Source organism: Globicephala melas, chromosome 15 (genome assembly GCF_963455315.2).
Source record: "Globicephala melas chromosome 15, mGloMel1.2, whole genome shotgun sequence".
NCBI lineage: Eukaryota > Metazoa > Chordata > Mammalia > Artiodactyla > Delphinidae > Globicephala > Globicephala melas.
In genome coordinates, this window is record NC_083328.1 from 29653450 (window position 1) to 29672083 (window position 18634).

General features: G+C 46.5%; 1 protein-coding gene across 2 annotated transcripts in view; it reads left to right on the forward strand.

Annotated features, from left to right (window-relative positions):
• Window positions 1-766: 766 nt before the first annotated feature.
• GRIN2A (glutamate ionotropic receptor NMDA type subunit 2A) overlaps window positions 767-18634 on the forward strand; it is a 375899-nt gene continuing 358031 nt past the window's right edge. For both annotated transcript variants that reach the window (XM_030883795.2, XM_060284168.1), the window contains exons 1-3: window positions 767-1679; window positions 2266-2456; window positions 3850-4281. In XM_030883795.2, coding sequence (XP_030739655.1) covers window positions 3868-4281 — 414 coding nt within the window. In that variant the 5' untranslated portion in view covers window positions 767-1679; window positions 2266-2456; window positions 3850-3867. The remainder of the gene's footprint in view (window positions 1680-2265; window positions 2457-3849; window positions 4282-18634) is intronic.

The window sequence follows — 18634 nt, forward strand, 5'->3', positions numbered from 1 at the left end:
CTTTCTCTGTCTTTTGGATGATAAAACTCTGGAGAACTCAACATACAACCACCAGCTTAGTAATAAACACATAGGTCTCCAGGAACTGTGCTTCTTTGCTATTTCCATTTCAGTAGCCACATCTGCATTCCTGGAAGGAGTCCCTTCCGTCTCAGGCCACCTTGTAGTTTATTGAGCACCTACTATGTGCTGGACCTTGGTGGCTCCTTTACCAAGAGCTACTTCATTTTCTTTTCAAAATAACCCTGAGAAGTTGATCTTTTTTACTGTCCTCCCCATTTTCCGGATTAGCAATCAGGCTGATTAAGTGGAGGATGCAGGGTTAGAACAGTGATTGCAAAACCCCGTACAATTTAAGACCTCTTTCCCTCCAGGGCCTGAGGGGAGAAAAGCAGAGTGTTGGAAGGAGAGATACAATTGAGTTTAAAAGGGATAAAGGTCCTTATTTGGCATTGCTTTTCATACCCAGTTACCAGAATTCAAGCCAGCCAGGCCCCACGCACCCAGGCAGCCCTGTGCTCTCTGGCTTGCCCCCGCTGGTAGCTTAAAAGTGACAGCCTCAGGGCGACTTTGGTTTGGTATAACTTAGAAAACAAGAAAGAAGCAAGTGGAGGATATAGAGCTGTCTTTAGTTTTAGGATTCTGGCTCCCTGAGATCAGAGGAGTGGGTTCCTGTTCGGGGGTGGCGAGGCACAGGGAGAAGCATTGGAGCAGATTCTGTGGTGTGTGTGTGTCGGCGCGCCTGTGCGTGGAGGGGGATTGCTGCACCCAGCGCGAGGCACTGGGGGAGGAGGAAGCGGTAACGAAGATCTGAATAATTGATTCCTCAGCCGCACCAGACACCCGGGAGCGGGCGGAGAGCGTGGTTTCAGCACGAAGGACAGCGGCGCGCGCCTCCGCAGGCGCCCCCGCCTCCAGCCAGCCGCCTATCCTGGCCTTAACGCCGCCGTGCGCTCCGGAAGCCGGTGGCCGCTCTCTGCGCCGCTGCGGCTGCGGGGGGACTGCGAGGTCTGCCTCCACCGGCCTCCGCGGGGGGCGGCTGCTGACGGGAGACTCTTTGGCCCGCCTGAGCTCCAAGCCTGTCGGGCTTTCGCGGGGGCTGCTGCGTCTCGCCGACTGAGAACAAGTCCCCAAGTTGGCGTGGGGGCGCCCCTGCCTTCCTCCTCCTCTTCCTCTGAGGCGACCGCAGCAGAAGCACGCCTCGGGAGCCCGGTTTTGCCAGTGCTGTGAACCAGGGTGACCAGGAGCTCTCCGGACTCCCGCCGGGGAGTCGGAAGCTGAACGAACGCCTGGCGCGGAGCTGGCCTCGCAGCTAAGGGCTAGAGAGAGCTGCCTTCCCCCGCGCGCACCTCTCTCAGCCGGGGACCGCGGGGATCCCCGGCCACACGCCCGCGCGCGCGCGCTCCCACATCCACTCACACACACACACACACACTCGACCTCACACACGCACCAGCCCGGAGCCTGGGCTGCGGAGAGGGCTCTTGGGCGCGCTCAGAGGATCGGGCAGCTACTGTCCGGAGTGGGGCAGGAAGCCGAGCTCAGGCTCTTGGAGGGAGGCGCCGAGGGCTTAGCCGGAGCATGGGGTCGGGTGAGCGCTGAGAGTCGCGGCCGCAGTCATCAGCCCTGGAGATGACCAGGGGCGGCCACTGCTGAGAACTATGTGGAGAGAGGCTGCGGTGAGTGCCGGTGCGGGACGCGGGGCCTGGGCGGCCCCTTTGGGAAGAGGACGGTGGGAGGCCTTGATAGGAGGGGGCGGCAGGACCGCAAGAGGGTCGTTGCGTGGGAAAGATCGCACCTCCCTCAGGGATCCGGTACCGCGGGAGCCGGAGTCCTTCCCTCCCCCTCTCCCCCTGCCGGCACGTCGCAAACTCAGCCAGCCCCCCCACTCAACCCCCATTCCCTCCTCTTTCTTTCCCTACCACCCCTTGCTGAGCAGCTCCTGGCCGCACAACTCCCAGCAGCCGGCGCCGGGGAGGTGGCAGGGGGTGAGGGTAGAGGTGCTGTGTTAGCTTCTCGAGGGTGGCCAACCTGGGGCTCGGGTTCTCCTGTGCGCCCCAGAGTGGAGCTCTCCATTTCGGCCACAGGGTCTTAGGATCCGCACTGGGGGCGTCTCGGGCACGGAGCTTCAGCTTCACATCTCCGGTCGAGACCCCTGTGCGTACAGAGGGGCTGTGAGCATTGCAGACTGCAGCCTGTCCCCCCATCCTTCTCCCCCGGCCCGTGGGCTGACCCTGCCTCTCCGTCTCTTCTCTGCCCTGGTAGAGCCCTGATGCAGAGCCTCCGGCTGGGATAGCCGCCCCCCGTGGGGGCGATGCGGACAGCGCGGGACAGCCAGTGGAGCGCGCGGGGGCCGCAGCATGCGGTAACCCGCTAAACCCGGTGGCTGCTGAGGCAGCCGAGATGCTCGTGCGCGCAGCGCGCCCCACTGCATCCTCGACCTTCTCCGGCTACAGGTACGTCCCAGCGGGAGACCTAGGCTCGGTGGGCCAGGGAGAAGGAAGACTCGACCGGAGGAAGAGCGGGAGAAAAGATCTGGGGAAAGAGGGAGAGAGAAAGCGGGAGAGGGAGCACCGGTAGCAAGGCGCGGGAGGAGCACCAGGGGGCGCTGCGGCTCCGCGCTCGCGGTGCTTCAGCCGAAGAACGCCGAGGCCGGTGCGAGTTCGCCCTAACTTCCCCTGGTTTCAGCAGCACCCGGCTCGAGGGGCGCGTGCCAGTGCTCGGGTGCACGACTGTGCTGGTATTTGCAGACAGGCGCGGCTGTGCACCTGGCGCGGTACACGTATGTGCACTGGCTGAGGACATGTGCGGACTCCGGATGGCCGTGGGCTCCCCTATTGCGGCCTGCGGATGTGCGCAGAAATACGCGCGTGCCTGTAAAGGTGTGCAGCCCACTGCCCACGTGCACCTAAGACTTGGTAACAGAACCTGAAGTGGAAAGCCTGGGGTGGTGAGTGGGGGAGCGCTGTACAGTTCACGTCCGTCGGAGAGCTTCTTGGGAGCCAAGCTTCCCCCGCCCCTCCGCCCCCCCCACCACGCACGTTCTTTGCCAGCTCCCACGCGTCGGTCTGCTGGGGGAACGTGCCTGGTCTCCAGAATTCTGCATTGCACATGGCGCGCGTGAGAGAGAGAGAGTGTGTGTGTACATATGCGCACGCGTGTGCACGCGTGCGTGTAGGGGGCTGGTCCTAGGGCTGCTTGCACTGGAGTGAAAATCGCTTCATGGCCCCTCTGCGCAAGGTGGGGCAGACCCTAAGTTTCCCCCAGGCACGCGGGATTCTCGGGCACACAAGCGAGCGTCCTCACTTCCATGCGCTTAGGGTGTACCCTGAAGGAGAGGTGCGGGGTCTGCTGCGGGTGTCCAGTGGAGCAGGTGGGTGCTGAACCCCGCGGGTTCGCAGGGGGCGGGGTCAGCCAACTAGCTTAGAGCAGGAGCAGGGTTGCGGAGTCGCTCTGTAGCCTCCGCATGCCGGGGCTGGCTTGTAGTTTGCTCCCAGTGAGCAGGGGGCGGGGTGTGAGCTTACTTTCAGGGGCAGTGATCCAAGTGGTCCCACTTGGCGGGTGCAGTGGGAGACGTGGGTAGAGTCGGAGATGGAGAGGAGGCTGAATACGAAGATGGATTTAGGGACAGATACGGAGAATTAGCTCGGATTGGAGTTGTGGATAGAGTTGGAGATGGGTCAAGGGACGTGGATGGCTTCGAGGATGGGGAATGGATTCAGTGACTCCAACAGCTCTCGCTGGGGTGCTTTCTATACCTGGCTCCTAGAGCAAGGGGCTGGGTCGGTAAATCCTTCCGTCTAGAACCCTCGCACACCGCGGCCCTCACTCTTGCTCTCCACCTTGCAGGGACCGTAAGTGGCGACTATGGGCAGACTGGGTTATTGGACCCTGCTGGTGCTGCCGGCCCTTCTGGTCTGGCGCGGTCCGGCGCAGGGCGCGGCGGCGGAGAAGGGTCCCCCGGCGCTGAACATCGCAGTGCTGCTGGGTCACAGCCACGACGTGACGGAGCGTGAACTGCGAAACCTCTGGGGCCCTGAGCAGGCAGCAGGGCTGCCCCTGGACCTGAACGTCGTAGCACTGCTGATGAACCGCACGGACCCGAAGAGCCTCATCACGCACGTGTGTGACCTCATGTCAGGGGCGCGCATCCACGGCCTGGTGTTTGGGGACGATACCGACCAGGAGGCTGTGGCCCAGATGCTGGATTTTATCTCCTCGCAGACTTTCATCCCCATCCTGGGCATCCACGGGGGCTCATCTATGATCATGGCTGACAAGGTAAGGCTGGGAGGTGATGGGCTGCCAGGACTGGAGCATGTGCCAATCATATGGTGGCCACCGCAGGTCTTCGGGAGCTCCTGATCTCTGTCTTAATCTGAAAGGGGGTTGTGACCACTGACCCTGGTGAGAACCAGGTCCTGCCTCTTTAACCTGGAATTGAATGGAAATGCTTATTACCTTGCTTCTGAAAGTTGGGTACTCAGAGACACCGTGGGTGTGCCAGGAAGAACTCAGGAAATGCAAAAGTATGGTGGGGTGGTGGAATGCTTGGAGATTTCCAAATAGTGCACAGAGATGAGCTCGGGAGCACGTGAAGCAATAAGGCTTATATTCCTATAATATCAGTTTTACCTGTTTGTGTTGTGGAAAATGTCTATTTTTCCCCCTATGGTGGTAAGCAGCTAAAACTATTTTTAAAGGATCAAACATGGGAATGTTGTAGAATAAAATGCAAAGTTTTTAGGTAAAGCAGAAAAAGGCAGAGAAATGTCATGTTTCCATAGATCTCTACAATTAGGGGAAATAGGGTGGAAAGTTTGAGAAGCCCTGGGCTAAAGGCACACAGGACCGTGTCTCTCCAGGGGAGTGGCCGTGAGTGGGAGAACTGACTGCAGACCCAGAGCATGGAGGGTCTGGTGTTTTCCTACATGTTCCTTGCGAGGGACTGACAGGGGCTCCAAGGCCCTCAGATGGAGGGGTTGGCTCCCAAGGATGGGTTTTGATAAGGTAGTCGGAGGGTGTCAGAATGAAGGAAGGTGTGTCCAGATCTCTTGGCTTAGAGTGAGAGGGAGGGTCTTTCTGTGGACCAGCTGGGAGTGTTTCTGTGGAGAAGAGGGGAGAGAGGTTTGAAGATTTGACTGAGATGTTTTGAGGGCCCAGTTTGAGAATTGTACAGAAGTGCAGGTGGGAAAGGTGAAGCAAGGTGAAGAATGAGAAAAAAGGGAAGGGTTGGTGTTGTGGGTGCTCTGTGCCTCTATCTAAGCCCCGGGAAAGAAATGGAGGGGATCAGGAAGAGAAGGGTGAGTGTACTTGTGTGCCGTGGTCCCCAGACCTGAGACCTTCTTGTAGCATGTTCCTTAGATAGCAGGAGACATCCTAATGGAGCAAGCAGACATTTGTCATAGCACTTTTCTTCTGACACTCTCAAAGCACTTTTACATTCATCAAATCAGATTCTGCTTCTGCCTTAGCAATTCCCACCAGCTCCTTTGGGAACCGTATTAATTCTTTCAGGTCTCCTGGGCTGCAGCACATTCAGCCGAAGTACACAACTGATGCAGTATCTTATTAAACATTCATTTAAAATGGTTTGCAGCCTAGCAGGATTCCTATGTGTGGTTGAGTATTTTCCCAGCCATCTCTCAGTTTTGGGGGCTCCATTCTGGGATAAAAAAAATAGGGAACAGCCATGTCCTGCCACTGATATATGACCATTTCAGAACTGGCAAGGCCATTAGCGCATCCTGTAACTTTCAGATGAAGAGACGGAGGCATAGAGCAATTAAAGGCGTAGCTAAGACCACCTGGTGTGTGATGAAACTAGATCTCTGGTTTTCTGGCCCTCTGGTTTCTGATGAAGGCCTGAAGAAGGAGAAGAATAGCATTGTCCAGCAGTGTTTTGGAGTGTGATTTTGGGATTTAAATATTGCCACCAATTCGTCTCCCTTCTGAAGTTTTGACGGAAGGAGCAACAGCCTCCAAAAAACAGTAGCCAAATTTGAAAGTGAAATTTCTGGATAGACTAGGGCCCAGCACAATCATTGGAGAAATATGGTAAAAAATGAATTGGAGAAGTGACTTGAGGCTTAGGCTGGGCTGGCAGGTGTGGGGCTCGGCTCTTACCTGACTTAGCCATCCAACTGTAGGCAAAGAAGTAGGAAAAGAAGTGGACTTATAGTTGAGCATCCCCTTCATATGCAGTGACCCTGTCCATGTCAGGCTCTGACTTACTAGACCAGCAGTTGCTTCTCCCTTGAAGGGGGTACTAGGAAGGGAGTTTTGAGAAGTCCAGGGAGTATGGGTGGAAGCATCTTCCCCTCCTGTAGAATGAAACTGCCTTATGGGGATTGGACAAGAGTGTGACCCCACTTAAGAGTAAAGAAGAAAAAGGGAATCAGGAAGGGGCAAGAGGAAGATGAGAGGTCATTTTCAGAGAGGTCAAGATTAGAGAGGGATTTAAGAGGGATGGAGAGGAGAGGAATGAAAGGGTCCATTGGCTCAAAAATGGTGAAAGGAACTGGATATTCCTCATTATTGTTGGGGCTTTCCAAGTTGGTCTTGATGGCAGGGAATCAGGGAAGTCAGTGGGATAACATTGGGTGTATGTTGGGTCCCATGTGTGGGATGTACAGGTGATGTTGAGAGGAGTTGAGTTAAAGAGTGGTATTTTGAGAAACCTGGTTGTGTTAAAAAAAGGAAAGAGATTGTCTGAGAGATGAACAGCCCTTCCTTCCATTAGTAACACATTGAGTTGGCTTGTGCCTTTGCCACCTGTTTCTTGCGGAGCTGAATGCTGAGTGCAGTTTATTTGGCTCTGAAGGAGCATCGTGGGCATTGCCTAAAACTCCATCTTGTTTGGTTGGGTGTGCCAGTGGTGTTATGGCCACAGAATCTGAATCTCCCCAAACCGATAAGACCTCTCTGTCCCCTCTTAAGATGATGCTCATTCGGTAAAGCCCAGAACATACCTGTGTTGTTTGCACATCTAAATTGGTAACATGATAGTGTCCCTGTGGATTACAATGACAGTTAATTTGATTATCAGTTAAAGTGAGCCTCTCTCCACAGTTTTTACCTTTTCCTCAGTCTTCTTGACCCTTGAAAAAAAGAACAAAGCTTTGTAATAATAGAAAATGTGCTAAGTGGCAGATTTCTATGGTTAATTTACAACGGAGATGTTAATTTTTGCTTTTATCACTGGGTGGTCTTGAAATATAATTAATTTAGAGGCGAGAATAATGCTTAATGTAGATGAAGTTCTAATGTTATCTTGGTTTGGCCATTTTGATCCCGTTCACATGAAATACACTCTGGTTGTAGTACCAGCCCCTGGTAAATCAGGCGCAGATGCTAGACCTATACATTTCTGCTGAGTGTCCTCACCTCCTCCTCCCCTTCCCCCTTATTCCTAACTGCTTCATGGGGGAGAAGGTAAGGCTTACATTTTAGCTACATCCATCCATGTCAGTTACTGTGTGGGTTTTGCTTTATATATTATTTCTATACATACCTCATCTCCTCTACTGGAGTGTAAGTTCCTTGAGGACAGATTTTTTAAAAAGTGAATATGTATATTTGAAATAATGATATTCCTCCAACACAGACAGCTTATAAAAATAATTCTTTTCATTATAGAGCACTTAGAAAGTATATTAAAGCTTAAAGAAGAAAATAAAAATCTCCCTTTAAATCTTATCACCACGGGTAACCACTGTGGACACTTGGGTCTGTTTCCTTTTAAGCTCTATGTATTTAGTTTTAAATTCAGGATTGTATTGTATGTACATATTGTTTTGTTTATTGTACATTGAATCCTTTGGGCTTTCTTAGAAGATCCAGATTTTTCTTGAATTCTGGAAGAATCTCAGCCATTATCTGTTGGCTGTTTCCTCTCTAACATTCTTTCTTTTCTCTGTCTGTGTAGTTTCTCAGTCAATTCTCCATGTATCTTAAACATTTTTTTAAGTTCTCTCTCTGTGATATGTTTGTGCTATGTTTCCTCAATTCTATATTCCAGTTAGCCAGCTCTTTTCATTTGTGTCTGGTTTATTATTTTGCCTATCTGTGGAGTTTTAAATTTCAACAATGGTTCGCTTTATTTCTAAGATACATAATGGTCCCTTTTCATACCTTCCTGCTTTTGATTAGTTTTGTTTTATGAAAAACTCTTTTCACTTTGTGTTGTAAATCCCTTCTCTGTGCCTTTGAGGATTTAAAAAATACTTATTATGAAGTCCTTCTCTGATTGCTCTAGCATCTTCTCTTCTTCCGGTGTGAAGTCTTCCATTTTGTAGAGTCTGATCATTGGATATCCTCATATGTTCTCTAATTTTTGTTTGTGAACTTATTTTCAAGGCAGTTTTTATGGCTTCTTCTGCCCTATATCTGTAAGCGTGTGTGCTTGTAAACCAGAGCTCCTGTCAACAGCTCAGCTCAGAGCTCTCTTTCTGCTCTATATACTCTGTGATGCAGGCTTAGGTCCTCGTCTCACGTAGGTGATTTTATTTTGGCCCCGTGCTTACAGGGGCATCCTTGTGGCTGTGACTTGTGGTGGATGCTGCAGACGTTCCATCCTTATTCACAGCTAGCAGCATGGTTCTCTGTCCAGTTCTGCCCCTTCTCCCCTGGGTGGATGTTGGGACCTCTGCTCCCATGGCTCATATCAGACCCATTCCCCCACAGACTTTGATTCCTCCTGAAATTGTAGAGCCTCATCTTCTGATTCATTTATTTTTAGGGAGTCCCCTCCATTTTCGATCTGTGATTCCTTTATTTTCAAGCAGCACTATATAAATTGTGAAATATCTAAAGATTTATCTATAAATTCTATGCCTTAGGAGCGGAAGAGGGGGGTTACTGAATGTGTTCACTCTGATTTTGACCCAGTTATACTTCACAACCTGCTTTTATTTTTTTTCAAACTTGATTATGTATTCTTGGAATTTTCCCTTATCATTAAATAAACTTCTAAAACATGATTTTAAATGGCTGCAGAATGTTCTGTTTATACCACAGTTATTTGAACTGTTCTGTTTTTTTCTACCTTTAGTAAGGTTGATTTATGGTCCACATGTATGTTCTTTTTGGCACCTTGCACTGATCTTGCTTTTTGCATTTGTTTCTTGGTAAATATTTGGTGGTTGAATGAGTCAAGTCATTGGTTTCAATGCCAGCTTACTGCAGTTTCTGGAAGAACTTTTACCATGCTGTGGGTTAGGGCTTTCCATGCAGTGTTTGTTCCCAAATGCTGACTGATTTCATAGGTGTGTGCCAAGTCTCCTCTTCTCTCTAGTGGGCAGATAATCACTAGCCATCCTGGGGATTAACAGAAATTGGGGGCTTCCATATGAAAGGCCTGTGTAGCATTGCTGGGTAACAGCTCATCTGCAGGAGGTCGGTGCTCTTGTAACCTGGCAGCTCTGAGTTTGGATGTGAGTGACGGGCCTTCCCATTAAACACACAAAGATCATGGAAAGGGGAGACCTGCACATCAGAATGTTGGTGGAGCCCGCTCAGCTCCTGCTCTAAAGGCATCGGGTAGTTCCTGGGAGAGTGGGGAGGCGTGTCAGATGCAGTCATCCACTCCTCCTCACAGAAGGCATTGGAGAGCAACAGGCATCACCCCGAGAGGCATGATTACCTTCCCACATGATTACCTTCCCACGTGATTACCTTTGGGGGTCACTGGCAATCACTTGGACCCTTGATAGATGTGGTCTGGTGGGGTTGGAGGGTTCATCTTCTCTTTGGTAGCCTCAGATGGAAAGTACTTCTCTAGGTAGTGCGAGGGGGAGAAAGAGAGAGAAAATGAGAGAGAGAGGGTCTCAGGTTTGTAATAGGGTGTTGGTGGCTTCTGATAAGGCCATCATGAAAAGGAACAGTTATAATGTTGTTAACTAATGTGTTTGGTTTGTTCTGCACTCCCCCTTAATTATTTAAATTTGAATTAGTTGCCAGCATTTTAAAGTTAGGTGATATCACATTTTAAAAAAAATCCAAATTTCATGCCTCTTTGGAAAAATCAGAAGGCCTGGTAACATTGGGCTTACTTCTCCCCACGGTGATAGTTTGCTGGAGATGAATAGTGTCCCTCCCTCCTTAGATGGGGCTGGCGCTCATCCTTTCTTTAGGCTCCAACTTGCCCACTTCACTCATTTATGTTACGGACTTGGTCCTGAAGGCACTGGGGTTTGAGACCCCTGATGTTGGTGAAGAAAGTAGGTGGTCTTTGTTAAGAGGGCCTTTCCCGATCATTCTTCTTCTCTCCCAGGACTGCTCCTTGGGAGGTGGCAAATTTGGGGTGTGCACACGGCCGTGCCGCTACTTTCATGGCCACCATCACTGACCTACTGTAGCATTTTGTCCTTTTCGGCCACAGGCCTTAAATCCTTCTCAACATGGTCCTCTAGGAAGCCACTATCAACCAACTCAAGTCAGAAGACCCCAGAATACCTTGGACAACAAATCTGACAACCTAAATTCCGTTTCCAAACAGCAGTGTGACCTTGAGAAAGGCTCTTCAGCTTTCTCTACCTCAACTTCTCCTTCTGTGAAATGAGAGTTTAGGGAGATATTATCTCTAAGCCTCTTTCTAGCTCTGAAAATTTTATCACCTTCAAGAAAAGACTGGGAAGAAACACACCAAAATGTGAGCCGTAGTTATCTTTGAGGGGTAGATTCATGGCTGTTTTCATCTTTTAAAAAATGGCATTATAGCACGGTTAATATTATAAGTTGGACCTTGAGTTAGAATGTCTGGGTTTAAATTCAGGTGCCGGGTGCTCATGGGGAAGTTCCTTAATGTCTCTGAGCCTCAGTGTCTTCATCTTTAAAATGGGGACAATAATAGTACTTGCTTCTTAGAGTTGTGAGATTTAAATGAGATACTGGATATAGAATATGTAGCTTAGTGCTTGACTCATAATAAATACTTACTATAGGAATGCTACTGTTACTGTGTGGTTTTTGTTTTTCTCCAAAGTACATGTACTTTTTAATAACCAGAAGGGTTATTATAATAAAATGATAATATTATCATATTATCATATATTATATATTATAATAATATTATAACAGCCTGAAGGGTGATGTGGTGATGTGAGGGTATTCCCTGCAAGAAACTGGGAATGACTCTCATAGAGCTCTTAGAAGTGGAGAGTCCAACATGAAATGATTCATATTTTCTTAACTGGGACAACCAGAAGCTTTTTTTGAGTTCTTAAGACTTGCTTGAGCTTTATCCTGGCAAACGGAAGACTAAGTGTGGCCAGTGTGAAAGTGACTGTGAGAGGAGACCGTCTCAGTGACCTTTACCGTAAGTAACTACACCAATTGGAACACATGTTTGCACTGGGCTTAGGGCTTTAGGGTGTGGACATATATAGTTTCTCATTCTCTTTCTGCCAAGGATTAAGTGGCTCTGAGATAGCCTGAGGACCCTGGCAGCCCCAAAGATATTTGATTAAAGAAGCCTTGTGATCTTATTCTTTTGCTCTTATTTTGTTATCCTTTCAAGGTAATGATTGCAAATCCAGTTGGTTTAGGGAAGGGGCTTAGATTCAAGAGGGCAATCGATTTTGATGTTAATAATCTGATTGCCTTAATTGAAATGATTAAGATGTTGGATGATGGAATTAAAATTCAAAACTGTCTTTCCAGAACGAAATGGTGAACCCATACTACAGACTGCACTGAAGGGTTTAAGAAGGATGTACATTCTTAAAGGAAGGGGGAGATGTGACTTTCCAACTCACTTGAGATTGATTTTTGTAAGGGTCATGAACCGGTGGACTGCCTGCTGAATGTGGCTCATAGATGCATTAGTATTTTATTTCACCAGCATAGTACTTTAAAATGCTTGAATTTTAATGTCTTTGGGAGAGGTATGCATTTTCAAGTTCCCTACAGCCCTCCTTGCTCCCTGTTATCTCACATCTAGCCAGATTCACATATTTATGTTAACTGCATCGTCTCTGCAAGCATTTGAAACTGTGATCCTCAATTACAGGGTTTTTGTTTAGTTGCTCATTTGTTTTGCATTGACCAGATGCTCAGGAGATCCCAAGGAGTGATAGGGCTCTTAAAAAAGTAAAGGCCACATCTCCAGAAATATAATGTTCAAATCCAAAGAGGTAATATTTCCATTATACCTTTTCTGTTGTTAGGAGTACCTTCTGTTCCAAGTCGCAGAATATTTGACCAATGCTGGCTTAAACTATTAAGACATTTAGTTTTATTGTTTAACAAGGAGCCCCAGGTCTAGTTTAGTATCGCAATAACCCATCAAGGGCTCTGGTCCTTTCCATTCTTCTACTTTGCGTTGCTCAGCTGCTGGTTCATCTTGGTCACAAGATGGCTGCTTCTGTTCCAGCCATCACATCTTCACATACCAGCATTCATAAAAGGAAGAAAAGAGAGAGAAAAGAAGCTTTCTTCTAGGCCCTCTATCCTTTCAGCAGAGCAGACTTCCTCTTATATTTCATTGGCCAGAACTGGGTCATGTGCCACCCCTTGAACATCACTAATAGAGATTAATAATAAAGATTCTTCTCTAAGAATGGATAATTGTCACTGGAGCAAAATTTGCTTCTGTTAGCAGAGGTGTAGGAGCAGTGGCTAACCTGGTACACCAGATGCTGTCTCCAGCAACACTAACACCATTATCTGTAGACTTGACTTAGTTCTTGGGGGTAATATTTGATGATGAATGTTGAAAAACTTCAGTGTGCCCAGAGGAAGAGCCTCCAGGTTTTGTAGTATCTAAATAACATATGATAAGAGTCTCAGAAGAAATATTTAGGAAAGTTCAGCCTGGAGAAGAGAAATCTCAGAGAGGACGTGAGAGATGCGCTCAAATACCCCATGGGCTGTTACAAGGGGTATTACAACCCCTTTACAAATTAAGAAGGTTAAGTCTTAATGTTTTTGAATTTTTTTGTTCTGGGGAAAGAACTGATTCCAGAGGATGAAATTATAAGGTTGTTATGAAGAATAAGCTTTGGCAATTAGGTCTCTAATAGAAGACTGTGATGTTTCATAGAATAATGTATCTGTTGGACCTGACTGAGCCGAGAATGACTGCCAGGAGCAGGATAGAGAGTCAGACTCACGTTGGCGAGATTGGATTGGGCCACCTCTTAAAAACCCCAAATCCTGGTACTTCAGGGCCTTGGATTTGGCTGAAAACCAACATCTTCACTTTCTGTAAGTGTGAGTAATTCAGTATAAATGTGCCCGGCATGGGGGAGGAATTTATGATCCCTGCATCATCACCTCAAATCCCCAAAGGACTTTACATCATCCTGAAGGGTAGACCATATTTGAAAAGCAGAAAACCTATGTATATATCAACACACACACATATATAAATATAAACATAAGTAGGTCAGCCGGCGTCGTATTTACTAGTGGAAATGTGTTTGGCTAAGAAGCACATCTCAGAAGACGATGTTTAGAATAATTGCCAATGATCTTGAAAAGGGAAGTTTTCGCAGTTGCATTCAGTTAGTCATAATTATTTATTAAAGTATATTCATGTTTTTGCACCTGTTACTGTGGTAATACTTTTGTACCCTAAAGAGATAGCCAGACCTCTCTCTGATTTTTCAGTTGGGTAATTATCCTTTGTCTGTTGTACTCCCCTGTGTTTTGAACATTTGCTTATGGCTGAAATTGCTCTGGGTACTATTCCATTGTTTATCCGCTTTTTCTGTTTTCCCCTCACATCTCCCAAGGAAGAAACACAACCCCAAATTCTTTCCAAACGCTTTGCCTTTCTGTTCAAATTTTACAACTTTCCATGAGATGGAAATGGATATGTTTTCTTTCTAATTATTCATTTATTAGAAACAGGTACTCACGTGAAGAGTAAAAAAAAATTCCAAATAATACAATGCATCATTCAGAGAAAGAATATTTGCTTAATGAATGCACGGCAGATCCTCAGTTGCCCTATTCTCTCCATGGAGGTGACCATGTTACCAATTCAAAGAGGAAAAATGTTAATTGGAATGGTAGTTTGTTTCCCTTTGTACTTTTTTGCTGAAGTTGGTATGGTACAAGGATCCTTTCCTCTTTTAAATCTCACTGACTTGAAAGAGGTTAGTCACTTTAAATTGGTCCCCAACTGTGCCTATTTTTCCCAAGCAAAATAAAAACTCACGCTCAAAGCTAGGCCTGCCTACTCACCCAAGGAATTTAAGATAATATGGAGTGATTTTGGTGGTGGTGGGGTGTCACGATCACTTTATAGGCTAATGAGAGTTATGGGCCCTCCTCAGAGGAATGCATATTCAAGAGCATGCGTTCAATATTATGTGCAATTTCAGGGGCACACAGACCCTCAGAAACCCATTCGTAAGCTCCTTGGAATTGATTTACTTACTGGTTTATGAACACGTTCATGCTTCAAACATTTTTTGAGCCTGTTAACCTGGGCCCGAATGTTCTGTAGATAATATCTGTGATCACATTATTTGCTTCGATGTATTAATAACTCAGAATCTAGTTGGAGGAGACTTGCAGTTAAATCCCAGAGTGATGCACTGATGATTGGGACAGTTCGGCAGCTGTGAGAATATATAGAAGAGAACCTCGTTCAGAGGTCTGAGGGTGGTGGGTTTGTCAGGGAAGATGCCCTAGAGGGCTGTGATCTAGAGTCAAAGTCAACAACTGTTGATCCAGGAGAGGCCGTGACGCACGTGCCTGCCCTGCAGGTCATCATCCAGCGTGGCAGAGGATGAGCCATGGAGTGGAGGAGGCCGCTTCCCTCCTCTTAACGTGTCTTTCAAGGCTGCCAGGCTCCAGTGATGCTTTGACAACTCCTGAATTCTCTTCTGGACCGCAGTTCTCACAATCAAAACATTGAGCTTTTTGCCGATTTCTATTCTGTTGTCACAAACAGCGGAATGTCTCCTGCTTTATCTTGTCTCTTCCACATTAGGAAATTCTGGCCAGGAAGAGTGAGTGGCATTTGAAAGCCATATTGTTTCGTATGTCTATAGTCTTAGGGCTGAAGGAAAAAAGACCCCTTATTTTCCAAGTGAATTGTTGTAAAGCTATTTGTGGGGCTGAGGAAATGTAGTGTTGGTTGATGAGTGAACAGAGCCAGAACTCTGGGAAGTCGGTGTGAGCTGTAGAAAATGATATGATTGGTGTGGCTCTAGTGCCAGCTGATGGGCATGGCTTCCACCAACAGGATTTTGAAAATGGCAGGCTTTGGTGAAGACCCAAGCTTTAAGGTCAAATTGCACTTTAGTTAATTGCTGTTGATTTTCGCCTTGGGTAGTTGGTACTCGTTTTTTTTTCTCCTTACTTACTCTTCTTCTTTTTTTCTTTTTTTAAATTGAAGCATAATTGACATAACATTATGTTAGTTTCAGGTGAACAATGTAATGATTTGATATTTGTATGTATTGCAAAATGAGCACCACAATAAGTCCAGTTAACATTCGTCCCCACACATGGTTACAAACTGTTTTTCTTTTTTTCTTGTAAAGCTGTTTGCCCGAGGTGTTGTTTTTAATAGCAAAAAATATGAAGAAATCTAAATTATCAAATAAATCACGATGTGTCCATAGAATAGAAAATGTAGCAGATAAAAATGCTTACAAATAATTTGTTATGCTAATTACATACTAATTACATGATACAATGTTAAGTAAATTAAAAGCTATGTATGAAGTTATATAATCAATATGTATATTTTATATGTGTGTTTGTATATAAAATATAGAAAAAAAGACCAGAAGGGTATATATGAAAGTATTAATAGTAGCTGTTTGTGGATGATGAGGATGTGGATGTGATGATCAAAGGTGAATTTTATTTTCTTTATACTTCTCTGAATCTCACAAATCCTATAACATGTGCATTTATTAGATTACTTTTATATTAGCTGTGGTTATTTTTTTAAACAGTCCTTTACTGCTAATTGGTTTCCAGAAAGATTGGACCACTGACATTTTCAGTAGCTATGGTAAAGTATCTCTGTCACCTAACTCTGGCCAGCACTTGAAACAAAAATTTTTCTAGTTGGCTCTGTGAAAATGTTATCTCATTGTTTTAATTTGCATGTCTTTTATGACACCTTCTGTGAAATATATTTAATTTAGTCATGTCACATTTTTATACTCCCTAGGTGCTGCACATCTTAACCTCTTTGATGTTTCTCATTGTGTAAATGGAAAACCTCAGAAAATGATGGATTCCAATATAAAGTACAGTGAAATAATTTGAATTTCTAAAAAATAATAAATATTTTGAAGCCTGGCAGGGAGTTCTATGATTATTCATTCTTAGTCACCAGGCATTGCTCAACCGGTGTGTCTGTATCAATGTTGTTTCAAGAATTGCTTTAAAATGTAAAATTTCCCAGCAGAAAATCATTTTGTGGGACTTGACTGTTAAGATTTGCCAGGAGGTGAGGTACAGAACTATGTCCTAGTTGGCTGGAGATGTGCTCATGTCACAGGCTTTGTGGTGCACGGTGGGGATGTGAAGCCACGGTTTGTTCTTTCCTCTAGAAAAGTGAAGGCAGAGTAAGGATGTGACAGTAAGTGCCCTGCAATCTGAAAGGGATATTGCATGAGTGGCAGGGAATAGATGTTCTCTGTTTCCATGGCAGGGGTGGGTGCAGTGAAATGAATTTTAAATGAAAGTACGAGGGATTTAGGGTTGATATTATTAACAGGTGTGGAGGATCTTCAACGTACTTAACCACTAGTACAGCATGATCATTCTTGTGAACTGAATGTTTGCATCCCTCCAAAATTCCTATGTTGAAACCTAGCCCCCAGTGTATTAGGAGGTGCGGCCTTTGGGAGGTGATTAGGTCATAAGGGTGGAGCCCTCACGAATGGGATCAGCACCCTTATAAAAGACACCCCAGAGAAGCTCCCCAGAGAGCTTCTGCCATGTGAGGACACAATGAGAAGAGTTATGTCTGTGAATCAAGAAGCAGGTCCTCACTAGACTCTGAATCTGCTGGTGCCTTGATCTTGGACTTCCAGCCTCCAGAACTGTGAGAAAGAAATATCTGTTTAGAAGCCACCCAGTCTCTGGTATTTTGTTATAGCAGCCTAAATGGATTAGGACAGTCAGTGACGAATCACAGCAGACTCCTCCTTCATAATATCCTGGAGCTCTTGTTGTGCCAGGCATTAGTCCTCTAGTGACTGATTATGAGAAGGTTGGGGGGGGCGGTTCCTGAGGGAGGGGCTGAGTAGCAGAGGGACTTGAAGGCCCTGAAGGCTGTGGCAGTCAGAACCCAGGCATTTCAGTATGTTAATAACCATCTCGGTTGTACCCGGTGTATCAGCTTGATATCACACTAGAGTAGTAGTGAGATCTCTTATGTCTTTTATGCCAAAGTGTGTGCAGTGGTTTTCCAGGACAGGAAAGAGGATGGCTGTCTCCTTTGCCATATGTCAAGCCATGCCCCGAAATGGGGAGGTGGGGCTGAAAACATTTCGAAGTTCCCTTTCTTGAAATATGGATAGAAATGTGCTTTCTTCTACTTCTACCTCTGAGCCCAGTGCTCTTCCCTTCTCTTCTGTGAGTTAATTGTCCACCTGTACTCCACAAGCATGCCTCCCTCCCATGGTAAGAGGCAGGCATGGGAGCTGAAGCCAGCTTTGCGTCCGGCGCCCACCTCCCACCCCCTTGCTCCATGTCTTCCAGGGCAAGACCTTCCCAAGCAACTCCTGTTTTCATTGGCATTAAATGAAAGGATCTGTTTCAGTCTCTGGTTTTGGGGTGTGATGTGGTTGCTTGCAGAAACACAAAAATAAACTTGTAACCTACTGGAAATAATCCAAGCATAAATGAGCTTTGTTAAAGATCAACTTTCAAAAGATGGCCATGGATGTGCCTTAGTGGGATCGTGTACTTGATTCCTGTAGAGTCTGTGGCGTTCCTCCCTCCTCTAGAATGGGAAATTCTCCTTCCCCATCCTGATGCATAGAGGTTTTCAAATCCTAATGTTTTCCAGGGAAATGAGGCATGTCTCTGGCTTCATCTGAGGGTAGGAGGAACTTGGGATATTTTGGAGTTTATTTTGTGAGAGTGTTATGGGCTCAGTTCTGTCCCCCTAAAAACTATATGTTGAAGTCCTAACCCCCGGTACCTCAGAATGTGACTGTATTTGGAGATGGGGTGCTTAAAGAGGTAAGTAAGGTACAACGAGGTCATATTTAGGTTAAAATGGGTTCTAATATAATGTGACTCGTGTTGTTATAAGAAGAAGAGATTAGGACACAGACATGCACAGAGGAAAGACCGTATAAAGACACAGGGATAAGACGGCCATCTGCAAGGCAAGGAGAGAGGCCTCAGAAGAAACCAACCCTGCTGACACTTTGATCTCAGACTTGTAGCCTCCAGAACTGTGAGAAGATAAATTTCTCTTGTTTAAGCCACCTAGTCTATGGCACTTTGTTATGGCAGGCCTAGCAAACCAATACAGAGAGGTTGGGTGGTACTTCAAGCTTAATTCCAAGCCTCCTTAGTGCTCTAATTCTACTCCTGTACTGGGAGGGAGTTAAGATGCTCCAGCTCAGAGCCCAGACCCCCATCTTCTCTAAGACTGACTTTGTTCTTCTCATTGTAAGGTTTCTGTCCTGGCAGCGGGGCT